Source organism: Scomber japonicus, chromosome 9 (genome assembly GCF_027409825.1).
Source record: "Scomber japonicus isolate fScoJap1 chromosome 9, fScoJap1.pri, whole genome shotgun sequence".
NCBI lineage: Eukaryota > Metazoa > Chordata > Actinopteri > Scombriformes > Scombridae > Scomber > Scomber japonicus.
In genome coordinates, this window is record NC_070586.1 from 23,915,375 (window position 1) to 23,929,080 (window position 13,706).

At 38.6% G+C, this 13,706-nt stretch overlaps 1 protein-coding gene across 3 annotated transcripts in view; it reads left to right on the plus strand.

Annotated features, from left to right (window-relative positions):
• iqgap2 (IQ motif containing GTPase activating protein 2) overlaps nucleotides 1-13,706 on the plus strand; it is a 35,428-nt gene continuing 21,722 nt past the window's right edge. For 2 of the 3 annotated variants that reach the window (XM_053325777.1, XM_053325778.1), the window contains exons 1-6: nucleotides 1-311; nucleotides 3,475-3,574; nucleotides 8,808-8,964; nucleotides 9,459-9,536; nucleotides 11,062-11,138; nucleotides 13,221-13,288. In XM_053325777.1, the coding sequence (XP_053181752.1) occupies nucleotides 266-311; nucleotides 3,475-3,574; nucleotides 8,808-8,964; nucleotides 9,459-9,536; nucleotides 11,062-11,138; nucleotides 13,221-13,288 (526 nt within the window). In that variant the 5' untranslated portion in view covers nucleotides 1-265. The remainder of the gene's footprint in view (nucleotides 312-3,474; nucleotides 3,575-8,807; nucleotides 8,965-9,458; nucleotides 9,537-11,061; nucleotides 11,139-13,220; nucleotides 13,289-13,706) is intronic. The other variant, XM_053325779.1, reaches the window with a different exon arrangement.

Below are 13,706 nucleotides of genomic sequence, written 5' to 3' on the forward strand. Positions count from 1 at the left end.
GCAAGATAACACAAAGTAGTTTGTCCAGGAGCCAAAGCCAAGAAGCGCACACCATGGAGACTGTCTGTCGCTACTGACATTTGGCGCTTCACTCAAACTTTTGAAGGCTGTTGTGCCCCATTTTTGTCACTCTTCGCACTCAGCTTGCTACTGTAGTTATTTTATTCCTACCAATACATCCTGACTGAGGCGCGGCTGTAACGTTAACATTAGCTCAAGTTATTTTCAGTTCACACGAGTTCACCAGTGGAGGAAACACGGCAGGATGTACCATGAAGACACCGCAACATTACAAAAGCCACGCTATGGAAGTAAGTAGCACTTTTTTTCTGACAGAGTTTCAAGATAAACTTGTGTTAACTTTGTGTCTTAACTGGGTTAAATGACACAGAGGGTGAGTTTATAAGCTAACATAAGGTGTCATCATGGCAACAGGTGGCACAGCAGAACCTGGCCCCATTAAAAAGCAAGAAGATACCATAAGTAGGTGTGGCATTCGCTGATAGTATAAAATACAGAAGTGGTCAGAGGTCAGTGAAGGAATTTTCTCTTGGTTAATGGCTCATTTTTAAATTATAAGGTGGGTCAGTTCATGTTCCACATAATAGGTGCTGTGACTTGGCACTTAAATTGTATTTTCCTTCAGAGTTCTCCCAAAAACACCTAAGTGGTTTAAAAAGAAAATCAGTTTATTTAATGGTTGCAGTCAGCATATCAGCCTGTTTACACATAAGGCTTTTTTCTCATAGGTTAATCATTAACTTTTTATTTTACTGCAGTGGCGAAATCCAGGACTAACTCATTGAGTAGGTCAAGAATGTAATCAACACATTTTAGGTACTGTAGGCAACACTGTGTCAGTATTTACTGTAGGTATCTTGTCACAAACCACCATCTGTGGGCAAAGTACAACTCTGAGAGATAAGGCCAACAATTTGTGTCTTCGTTGCAGTCTTCTTGCCTCTTTGGACCATTGAATTTCATTAAGCAACAGTGTCTGCATACACACATGGAGGGGTGTGTCTGTAGAAAAGCAGCACAAAGACTGACACTGTGGTCTTCCTCTGAGCCAACAATGTATCTTTAATTTGTTGTTCCAAGGAAATTTCCGCTGCTTGTGATTTAACTAAAGCAAAGTCAAACCCATGAATTAATTTCAATGAATGTCAGACTAATTGCAGTTTATGGATTCTCCTGTGAGATGGACCAACCCAAAAACAAAATAAGTCTTGATTTGTAGCCCCTCATTGCCTCCTAAAGGTTTGGTAGAATAACTTTTCAGCTAAACAACAACATGAGTCATAAGCATACAGCTAATAACTCAGGTCCAGTGATCCTGTGACACACAAAGCAACAAACTCCATCCTGAGGGTTAAATATAACACTTGCAAGAGTGCAGACAGGCCTGTCCAGGAAGTGTGTGAGGAGTCAGTGGGGGTAATGGTTCCTCTACCCCTGAGATGAGTGAAATACACATTTTACATCTCTGTGAACAACACAGCTGGGCCTCTGATATGTGGTTAGATGGCCGGATGCTGTACTTACAGCATTAGGGCAGAAGACATCTCAACTGTAGCTGAACATCCCAGTGTGTGTGTGTGTGTGTGTGTGTTTACAGTTTGTCTTGTGTCTCTGTCTTGTCCTCTCACATGTCAGAATTAAATGTCATATCTATAAAGACCCACCGAAAGGATGTCTGAGCAGGTGGCAGATGAATAGATATGACAGGTTTAAAAGATTCAGATTGAATGTGTTGCCCTCTGCACTGCAGCATTGTACAGTAACACAATGAATACATAGCACATAAATATACCACTACAAAACACAGCAGTAAGTGATAAGTATAATACGTTACAGTGGTAAGTAACTAAAGCACAGCACTGAGTAGGAATTACAGGTATAGACTTTTTCCTACTCCTGGGAATTGAGATCAGATTGAATATGTTGAATCAATCAATCATCATCAGTTTAACTTGGCATCTCAAGTGGTAGTAATACTCATGTAACCTGTACCAAAGGTAAACTCTGGTGTCTGTTTGTATAATTACAGATTTTTCAGTCTTACTTGATGTCTAGATTCATAAGGAAGCATAAAAAGTCAGCTGTTAATCTATACTCAACCCAGAGCATGCTGCTCTGTCCAGTGGGAGACAGCTCTGCTCTGAAACTGAGCCCCCCTGAGCGTCAGATTGGCCCTTCACTCAGCCAGAAGTAAAGAGATTTGGTTGGATTAGAGGGGGATAAGATGTGTTGAGGGGGAGGAGATCTCATTAAGCTGCAGGTAAAGGTCAACTCTCACAAGTCACTTGTCAGTGGGGCACCCCACGACGGCCACTTTGACATCATGGCCATTTCATCTCTCTCATACAGCGGTTCATTAGAGCATAGTATGTGGTACAGTTTCTCAGGGGCACTCAAACTCGTTATAATACAAAAAACACTCTTAACAAGAATGATCCTCTAAGCCTTTGTAATTTGGTTGTGTTTCACATATATGAGGAGATGAAGATGATTTTACAGTATAAATGAAGCTTCCACGACATTCATGTTGATGCCAGTACAGTTAATTAAAACTCTATTAAACAAATGAACATCCTTTCGAGGAGGAATTATTTCTGTGGTGTGGAGATTATATACAATCAAAGGTGATCAAACTACACAATTGTTGAGGCAAGTCCATCTTGCATAACAGGATTTGAATGTGTCATTTTTGCAGTGTCATATTTTCCTGCTGTATGAATAACCAGTGTCATGTTTAGAGCTGCAATGATTAATGGTTTAGTTGATCAACAGAAAACAATTCTGCAACTATTTTGATAATCAATTTTTACGTGAAAGCTCTGAAGTGATGCTGTCTCTATTTTTATATCATTTTAAACTAAATCTCTGGATCTTTTTGGCATATTAATAAGACAAAACAAGACATTTGAAGATGTAATCTCAAGATCTATGAGATTTATGTATGCTAAAATATTAACAGATTAATCAAAAAAATAATTGGCTGGATAATCAATAATGTAAATAATTGCTAGTGGCACCTCTAGTCAAGATATCCTATATTTTAAAAATGAGATGCACTCAAGTGATTGTTTTTCGTTAGTGCATACTTTTTTATGTATAATTTTATTTAATTTATTTAATGTTAGTAATGGCAAACTAGTGTAAGCTCATCCCCTGATGGGCCAACAATACACAAAACCCAAAGAAAATACATGCAAAACAGCACAACACATTATTTTAATATTGAATGAAAAGCAGCATATCATCCATAATCACATGACTGATCCTTCCTTAAAAGGATATCTATCCATTTTATGTTTTGTGAGGCGGGTAAAGAATTCCACATATTGCATGTATGGCATGGATAACTAAAAGGTTAATTCAAAGATGAAAGTCTTAATTCTGTGTAATGAAGACAATAAGAATATGTAGCACATCAGTGACATAATTTTGGGGTTTTGTTTGTTTTTTCAGCCATCCAGGATGATGAGAGGCTGTCAGCGGAGGAGATGGACGAGCGGAGACGACAGAACATTGCCTACGAGTACCTGTGTCACCTGGAGGAAGCCAAACGGTAAGACAGGAGGAGGAGAGGATGAAAGGGAATATAAGAGGAGCTTAATGGCATAACCCTTTTTCACAGGTTACAGTTCAGAGGGATGACATTGGGTGTATTTGGTCAAACATTAAGTTTGATGTTATTATTTGATTATGCAGAACAATTTTGTATTGTGTGTTTATTTATTGTATCAACATTTGGCTTTGACATTCAGTCAAATCAAATGGAGGCAAAGTCAGAGACGTGATAGACGAAGGAACAAAGCAGTGTGTGTTTAAATAATGTTTGTAGTAGCGGGGAGCTTTAATGACACAATCAGTATGCCTGATGATGACGCAGAGCTGTAAGCATGCATGAGAACATGTGCAATTAAAACAGGGGTGGTGCTGACTTAGTGGAAAGAGTGTCCACCCTTAACCTCACTGAACCCTGAAATAATCAAATATATACTAAATTTCAAGAATGTATGATGATTATTTTTGCAGTAGTAATGTTTTGGCTCAGTTATTCTAAAGTCAATGTTAACCCCGATGAAGACTCTTTTCTTGTCAGATGCTTGAGCAAAACTAAAACTAAACCACTTCCTGTCTTCTACATATCCATCTGAAGAGGAAGTGTGGTGATGACTGTTTTTAACTCACTGATTTTGCGACAACCCCACCCATACACACACAAATTGATCCCTGAAATTGATCATTTCTGCTTAAAATGAAAGTACCTTGGTGTGCTGTAGCCTAGTGGTGATTCAACCATCAGGCTTCTTGTTGGGACACTCTTAGATGAGGTGTGTGTGTGTGTGTGTGTGTGTGTGTGTGTGCCCCATTTTCATCAGCATTTAGATCATTGTTTGACAACTGAAGCTGCACTTTGACACAGTAAAGACTGTTTGAGTAGCTTTCATTGACTGATTATGTCAGGGTAATAACAGTCTACAGTGATATACCTAGTTTTTTAGTGTGCTGGCAGGACTTTAGTGGAAAGCTATTTTAGCTTTGCTGAGACAGTTTAAGGAACATAAGCTTCAGTAACACCCTCATGGTTAACCTCATAGTGACTACTATTTCACCCTCACTTCCATACTAACTCAAACTTTCACTCTGTGTAACTTCCTGTTATTCCATCTAAGTGCTACTGACTTTTACTACACTCCTGTCAACTGTGCAACGGGACCTCTATTCTGGGAAAGGTGTCAAGTTGGATTAGGATTAAGGCAGACGTCTAATGAAGCCGTCAGCCACACAGAGCACAGGATTAGATTCTGCTCTCCTGGGTCAGGAGTCAGCATTTACTGAAACAAGGCAACCATGACGGGAGCCACTCTTTTGAAGGCTTTCTTAGTACACCTGGGAAATGAGCTTTCAAGAAAAATATCATCGCCTACTCATGTCTTTTGGAAACTGGTAGAATTTGTTCATCCAATTAAAACACCTCTAGAATGTCAGATGTGGCTAGAAAAATACTCTTTGTTCTTTCAGAGGGTAAAAGAAGCATACAATTACTCAAGAATCTCATTCAGCATAAATTAAGTCTTCTCTAGTCAAATGATGGAACTAAAGGTACAAGTCTATTACTTACCTTGTGATTTATTTTCTTTATGGAAGATCTTTTTTTGACAGTGTATAAGCACTCACATGGGGGTGCTATCTTAAACTGTGTCTAAAATTCATAAAAATTCAAAGAAATTTTTGGGTAGAGCATAATTGAAATAGCAAATGAAATTGAATGGAAAAGTCAGATTTTCATGATAATAAGCATTCAGTTTGGGCAGTGAACTGAAATATTGGTGGCATAATTCTGAGCTAATCTGCAGGATGGGTTTGGGGCCAACGATGTTTAAAAAAAAAAAAAAAGTCAGCCAAAAAACAGAGACACCTGCGGTTTTATAAGAGTCACTTTAGTTCAGGTGACATTTGGCAAAAGTGGCTGATGGGATCATTGTTTATGACATGTATGAACTTGAATATTTCATGTGACCAAACCAGAGTCCTTTCATACACAGTAGAATGGCCTCGTGCTTCATTGTTCAAAGTCCCCTGTTTGTAACTTTACTTGATAGGGTGGAGTGCTAAGTGTGGTCTGGTGAGGTTTACAGTTAAAGGACACATCCTCTTAACACACACATACGTATCTTATGAGATCATGGTCACATTACATACATTTACATTCATTTCCTGGAGATTTACGCTGACCCTAACCATCACCACTACTTGCCTAACCCTAACCTTAACTACTGACTACTGACCCAAAAATAAAATTTTTCCCAATTGGAGACAAGACTTTTGCCCCTAGTTGGTCCACACAGACATACACACACACAAGCACGAGCACACACACAGACTTTGTACCCCCACCAGAGAGTAAACAGCGTAGCTTTTTTGGATGGGCACCATTGTGGTTTGCTTTGATATAGGTTCAACCCTGTGCCTTCTAGAGCTGGTCTTTTCTAATCAGGGATATTATCCTAATATTTAGACACATTCTACCCCACCACAAACACTAAATTTCTCTGATGTCATACACACACTCAGAGGAACAAATGCCAACTCATGACCAGCATGACCAGCATGACTAAGCTACAATATATGACACAAGCTTTCAGAGGAGGGCCTGTGCAGACAGTTAAACTGTAGCTGAAAGCAAAGGAGTGGGTTTCAGTATTAATGTGTTATTATGGGACAAACTGAAGTCTCAGACTCCTTGTGTTTTGTTTAGCCCTGGTGTGCTGCAGATTAGACAATGACAGGAAGGCCTGCTTTGGAGTGTTGTAAACAGGAGTGTGTCCTGCTTCAGGATTCAGGATGCATTGCTTTAAGGAAAGGAAGTGAAGTTTCACAGGAGAGCTCTCTTACCATTTACCCCTGTTGCCCATACAGGGACATCCTGAATGTGTATTGGGGATATATGGTATCATAAAGGAAAAAGTGGCATATCTCACATTTTATAATATTTACACCTCTAAAGTACTTTGTTAGTCACACAGCAAAGGCATATCTGCGCTTAATATTTCAATTAAAAACGTGTATGGCAGAGTTTGTCATGCATAATCTACAGCCCCTACACTAGAGGAAGCTTATGCTTATTGCTTAAGGTCTCTAACCACACACTCCACTGGGTTTGTGTTGACAGTGCATGGAGTGTTGTGGTTGTCCTTAATGTGCTGACACATATTTTGACAGAGCAGACCTGTTGAGCACCCACACAGACGCCTTAATTAACCTAAACAAGGTGTCTGTGTGGTTGCATGTGGGAGGGCACGCTTTATTGCTTGTAGGCAGAAAGAGGGATGGGGTTGCTGGTATGAATAACTCATTAAGGCAAACGAGCTAAATCACTGAGCCCAGTCTCTACACTGGTACATTCAACACGGCATAAATTAAGTTGTAGGATGATGAGCAACAGGGTGAAAATGTAAATATTAACAGCTTCTTCAGAGTAGAACCATCAGGACAGGGCTGTAGCCATACTAGTAAATGTGGTGTCACTTCCAGGCAGTAAGATAATGTGTAACAGATTCTCAAACCTTGATAGTTCACCTCCCTCACTAATCATTCACTAGTTCTTTGCAATGGATTTTTCCCTAATATGTCCAGTCACTACTTAGCAGGGGCTGCTGTGAAGCTGCTGTTGATCCTTATAAAGGGACATTATGACAGGTTGAAAGAAGGTCAATCTTATTATATTCTCAGTTCAGTTTTCTGTTTCTCCTTATCCTTATCAATTCATCTGTGTTCACTACTCACAGTGATATAATCACATTCATTACACGTGTCTCATGATTACACTTAATGTCTTGCAGAAGTGGAACTCACAAACCTTAATTTGTGATCAATTTAGGCTTCAGATCAGTTGAAGTAGTGTTAGGCATCTTGCTCACTGGTGCCGCACAGTTTCCACTTGACAAGTGAGACTTACACTAACCTTCACATGGTTTCAAAGCTCAGATTGTAAATCTGTCCACAGCCCCCTTCCTAAAGCATGCTGGGCACGGTGTGGGTGCTGTCTGTAACAATGCCCAGTTCTCACTGGCCTCCAGACTACTTTGTTGCTGTGTTTAACCCAGAATGAATAAATAAAGCACCTCTGGATCTCAGTAGGCTAATGATGTTAACGCTAATTTAATAAAACCAAGACTAAGTGTATATTTATCATGGGTTAAAAGTTAAACAATCACCTTTTATAATATTTACATGAATCTTTGCTCTTTTCTAAATTCAAAGATTTTGTTAGCCAGCGGACTATGTGTGTTTTTGAATTTGAGTCTATCCCACTGATACCGATGTATGGAGTGAAAGTATACAGTAGCTTTGGAAATTAAATCATAGATGCACCGTCACAAAATGATGTATATCTAACACAAGGTTTCCCTCACTGGTCTGGGATGTAAATACAGACAGACATCACTAGTATTTTTGATATGAGTTTTATTGTCATATTCTTGGTCCACTGTCTTTAGCTTTTGCCTTAGTCAGAAATGCCAGCAGCAGTAGGAAAAACCAATATTGACTTTCTGAGTACATGCAGGCGTTCAGACACCTAATAACTTGTATCACTCAATAGATCTCAGGTGGCAAAGTAAACACATTAGGCTGCTTTGTTTGTTAACATTCTGAATCTGTAGTCAGTATGTTCTTTAGTGTTACAGTAAAGTTAATAAGTTGACACTGAAATTTTAATGGACCTATTAATTAACTGTAACAATACTTTCTCTTATGGAAGGACTGTCTTTTCATTTTTATCTACCTCAGGTAGTTGAGCAACAGTTGGGGATATTTTTGTCCACTATTTTCTCCTACCTAGTATTAGAATCAGGTTGCGATCGGGTCTGCATTCTTAGACATTAATTTGTGATTTATTTGGATATTTGTAATAACTTCCTCCATACTGGCTATCTTGTGAAGCAGCTGGATTCACAAGATCATACCAGAATCCATCTTGTCAGGCTTCAAGTTATGCGCTTGTGTCCAAATAACAAATCAGCATCCTGTGAGGATTCTCGCATGATCTTGTGAATCCAGCTGCCTCCCAATGCTAAGACGTGATGGACAAATGATTCATCCAAACACCCGCCAATAATTCTTTTGAAAGTGACTCCTCTTTTTCAAAGTTTCCAAGGATGACTTCTAAAATGGTTCTGTGTAACAAACCATCTGGCGTGTCAGGTTAACATCATGGTTGCAGGAGCTGAATGTAAATAGATCCTTATAAGAATCCTGTGCCTGCTCTGAAGTCAGTATCTGTGTATTCTCAGGTGGATAGAAGCCTGCCTGGAGGAGGACTTGCCCCTTACCACAGAACTGGAGGAGGGACTGAGAAATGGGGTCTACCTTGGCAAACTTGCCAACTTTTTTGCCCCAAAAATGGTGTCTGAAAAAAGGATCTATGACAGAGATCAATCCCGTTATAAGGTATGTATCCATGCTTTTTCACGTACTCTTTATCATCCTTTTTATTTTTGATTTATGTTTCTGATAATCCTCTTGGAAAGAAAGGTCCTCTAGACAAGTTTGATCATTGCAGATAGGAAGACTGGTTCCAAATCATTCAGGCACCTCCTGACAGTTTAGACAGTTTTACACTGGAAGGTGTTCAGCCTTATTAAAACCAGCAGCTGCTGTGCTGGCACAGCAAAATACAAAATTGTCTGAGCTGGGTTTTGAGCACAATTTTATTTGCTTTAACAAATCATACACAAACCTCAACAGACTATCAGAGGCAGCATCAGATTATTAGGTATCAGACTGGCTGAGCTATTGTGTGTTCACAAGTAATTCATAATATTGATTAAATACACTGATTTATCTTTAATGGGGCATTTATTGTGCATGCATAAATCCTCTATTTTCATATTGCATGGGAAACCTTTTGAATCACATTTCTGTGGTCTCGTTTTCATTTTCAGAGTAATGGGCTTCACTTCAGACACACCGACAACACAGTACAGTGGCTCAGAGCGATGGAGTCAGTGGGTCTCCCAAAGGTAAGGGGTTTGCACAGCCATCAGTAGCTGTTTAACACAAACACACTCACAAACATTCAGTACACAAACATCCAATACACATACCTATTTGAGCCTGCATTCACAGTCTTGAGACCTGAAGAAAATACAGCTTTTGATACAGTCGGTGCTCTATAAACAGATTCAGAGAAAAGTATTAAATCTTTTATGAAACCAAAACTCTTGATATTCTGCGTTTCTTGAGATACAATTATTACTTTAGCATTACACATACAGTTAACAAGCTGCAGTACAAGGACAGGACGAGAAAATGTCATGCCTCTTATCAACACAGCATGTGATGTCAGTATATTAATAGAGAGTTGTTTGTTTTGAATTGTTAAGTTGATTTTTGGGTCAGATTTTGTAAAGATTTGGGGGGTAGACAAAGTTTTTTGTTTGCAGTGCAGAATTTTAGGGAAGAAGTTCTTTACCAATAAGTGTTGTTTCGGTACAGTAGTGGAACTTACTGTATAAGCTCATGTGGGCTATATACTTATACAGTATGTGTGTGACATGTTAAAACCAACAAACAGCTACTGTAAGCCATGCAACATGTGGAACTGGGAGGTTGTCACCTGTCTTTGCTTGACTTGTATGCTTTTGGCTCAGATAGGCAGCTATGAAAGAGTCCATCTTATAACTGGAAAATTGACAACTTAGACTGAGTGGGATACAATCTAAAAGAAGGATGGGTTGTAATTCATCCTACCACAAGGGAAGTAATTCATTTTACAACAGTTAAAGAATTCCTATAATCCATAGATCCTACAACTACAGCAAGACTGTTATTTTTTGTTAGAAGCTGCAGAGGATGCAATGTTTAAACCAGAAATATGAAACTTTAGTAGTATGACAGTGATTCAAAATGATATTAGTTATTTAATCACTTGTTATTATCAGTTGGTGTGACTTCAGTATGCATCTTTGTGACATGATACGCACACACACGCACATACACACACACACACACACACACACACACACACACACATATACATATACATCCACATCCAGCCGCAAGAATGTAAACACCGGCAGGTGAAATAATAATGAGGATGTCACTGTTCTTGCAGAACAGTATTAACCTCACTACATATTTTATGAGATGACACAAAAGACTTCACTGAGGTGTCTACTGGAAATGAAAATGATTTTAAATTGATACCAGCATCTTTAAACTGGCTTTTTGTAGTACTTTACTTGATATTTTTAATTAATAGTCTTTTCGGGTCTAGTTAACCTCGCCTGTAACTTTTTCTATGTCATCATTCCATATTTTTGAGCATAACCAGGATGTTGAGAACATCAGGTGTTCCCATTATGTTCCATTATGTCCAACCATTGCAACTTCTTATGCGGAATCCCTGTGTGCCCATCAGCAGCTTAAAATGTGAAGGAACATTGTGATCAATTGTGTGCTCCTGACTGGCTGCAGCAAAATAAAGAGTGTCAAGACATTAGAAAAAGATGAGTGAATAATACCTTTTGTGGTTTCTATTTTCAGATATTCTATCCCGAAACAACAGATGTGTATGATCGCAAAAACATGCCTAAGGTGGTCTACTGCATACACGCACTGAGGTAAGAATAAAAGGATTCCAGAAGAATATTCTTATTACCTTCATACATCTCTCACTTCTGACAGCAACATCCCTCACTGATCTCTAATCTTTTGTGTGTGCGATAACGGGGTACCCTGTTGCTTTTTCCTGAATGAGTCACAGCTTACTGTCAAATGTGGTTTCACTTCTAAGAAAGTAATTAAAAGGAGTAAACGCCCTATCATAGATGGCCGACAAGTCAAATAAGAATGTAGTAAATATGAACTGTTAGGTAGATTAGATCAGCAAGCATTGTGTTTTGTCTGTAAATGTTTACAGATTCATGCATGCAGCAGTGATCACTGACAGTCACTTTCTAATTTATATTCACTTACTCTCCCTGGATAGTTTTGGCAGACTAGGTCGAACACTTTCACAATCATTGTGATTATTTAGCCATCTCTAGAGCAGTGCATTGAGGTCAAAAACATTTTGCACAGCTTTTCTGTAGATGACAAATGAATGACTAACATTACTGTTTATGGTTCAGGCATGGCCTCTTTCTTTGTCCATTAAGTTCAACCTCTAATTGATGTGTCATGTGGGAAATAGTACTCGAAGTGATGTGAAACAGGAACTGGAAAATGTTATTTCTACTTGTACTGTAAGGCAGTGAGGGGTTTAATGCTAAAATTGACTTTTTATGGTATGTTTTAAATAGGTCAAGGGCATATTATACAGCACCATGCATTTACCTATACTGTAGGTAGCCATTGCTTCAATTTCACAACTTCACATACTTTGAATCATTTCATACGTATTTACACATTTTTATCAAGTGATAATTAGGAATTAAAGTCACAGTGCTCTAGTCACTCATTTTTGTTTTGAACACATTAATGAGCATAATCTATAATGACAATCTATACACACTTCTTACATAAACTTCTATTCAGCATGTCAGCAGAGGCTGTCTGGCAATTAATTGTGATGTTTCAGTGCTCCACTCATTACACATAGTTTAACTACAAAGGGTGGTTATTTGTGGTGGTTTCAGGTTTGTGACAAAATTTATTAAACATGCGAAAAGAGAGGTTAGTGCTCTTACTGTAGGGTTGGTGGCATCAATATTAATATTAGGTCTTTGCTTTTAAAAGAACTGAAGGGTCAGTTTTATCTATCTGACCCGTCTGGTCAGCCAAACACAGATTTAGGGAGTGGTTATGTGAGCTGCTTGGATTGTTTTCTCTGTTGTAGTGTTGCAGTCAGGTCCTTAGAGAATCGGCTTCCTTCCCTCCCTATGCACACACACGTGCTCTTCCTTCCTGCAAGTCCAGCTCAAGTCCCACAACAACCCAGTGAATACGCCGCTTCCCTGGGTACAACACATGCACACATGGAGACAAAAGGAGCAGATGTTCCTCCATGTTCAATGTGGTGGAAACATTTAAAAGAAATACAATGTAATTAGGAACAAAGCTTAGTTAACAGTACAAGTACATTTTGAAACACTTCTTCCAAGAGATGTGGGAGTTAATTTATTGTCTAAAAACAAGATGAAAGCATTGAGATAAAAAAGCTAGAACTAGTTGCTCCAAGCTAGTCAGCTGATTGTGTGTAATCCCAGTGGCTTGTAATCGGCCACCTTCATTAACCTCAGTCAGCTGTTACTGTGTTTGTATCTTGGACTGAATCAGCTGCCTGCATGTTAAAACATTACCCTTTGTATAACCAGAGTTTAGATAGTTGTCTAAAGCCCCCTGTGTCCCAAGGACAGAGTGCATTTCATGTTTACACACACACTGTTGACCAAAGTACAGAAAAAACAACTACTACAAATGCTCTGTTGAGAGCTCCGCTGACATCAGACCATCCCTAAATATCTATAATTCATCATCACTTATCAGGTACCTGCGAGAAGATTAAAGTTTCATGAAGTTTCCAGCCATCTGCTTGCTGAGTTCTTTGGCCAGTGGTGGACTGAGCCTGCTGGCTGCTGTCAAATAGTGCTTATTGTACCCTGAACCAACACTACCCCCCTGTGGTCTAAGCGTGACATGAGTTTCAGTGTCTCAGTGCTTACTGAATTATATATATATTTTAAAATAAATCTTTATTTCAGCTTATACTTGTACAAACTGGGCATCGCACCACAGATCCAGGACCTGCTCGGGAAAGTTGCCTTCACAGGTAACACTGGTGGAATTTATACAGCTTTTCCTACAGCTAAAGTTAAAATGCATACTTTTAAACAGGTGAAGAACAAAAAAAAGATAATTTCTTTAGATAATGAATGATGACACTTGAATAAGAGCTCTTGAATTTGTATACATGTCTAGTTATGCATGTGTCAATGTAATGAGAATCCTCTTTGTGGGGTTTAGTTTTGTTTACTAGTCTTGTTTGAATCTAATTAACACAACTTCAAACTTGTCGTCTGCTCACAAGTATATAAAGTTTTGAAGAATTGTTTTAAACATCTCGTGTTTAATTTGTATTTTTTTTACCATTTCAGATTGTCAATTGTGAATCGGTTTTTATATTTGTAACTAACTTTAATTTACATTTTTTCTCTGTATGTGTAAAGGAAAATAAATTGTATAGCAGG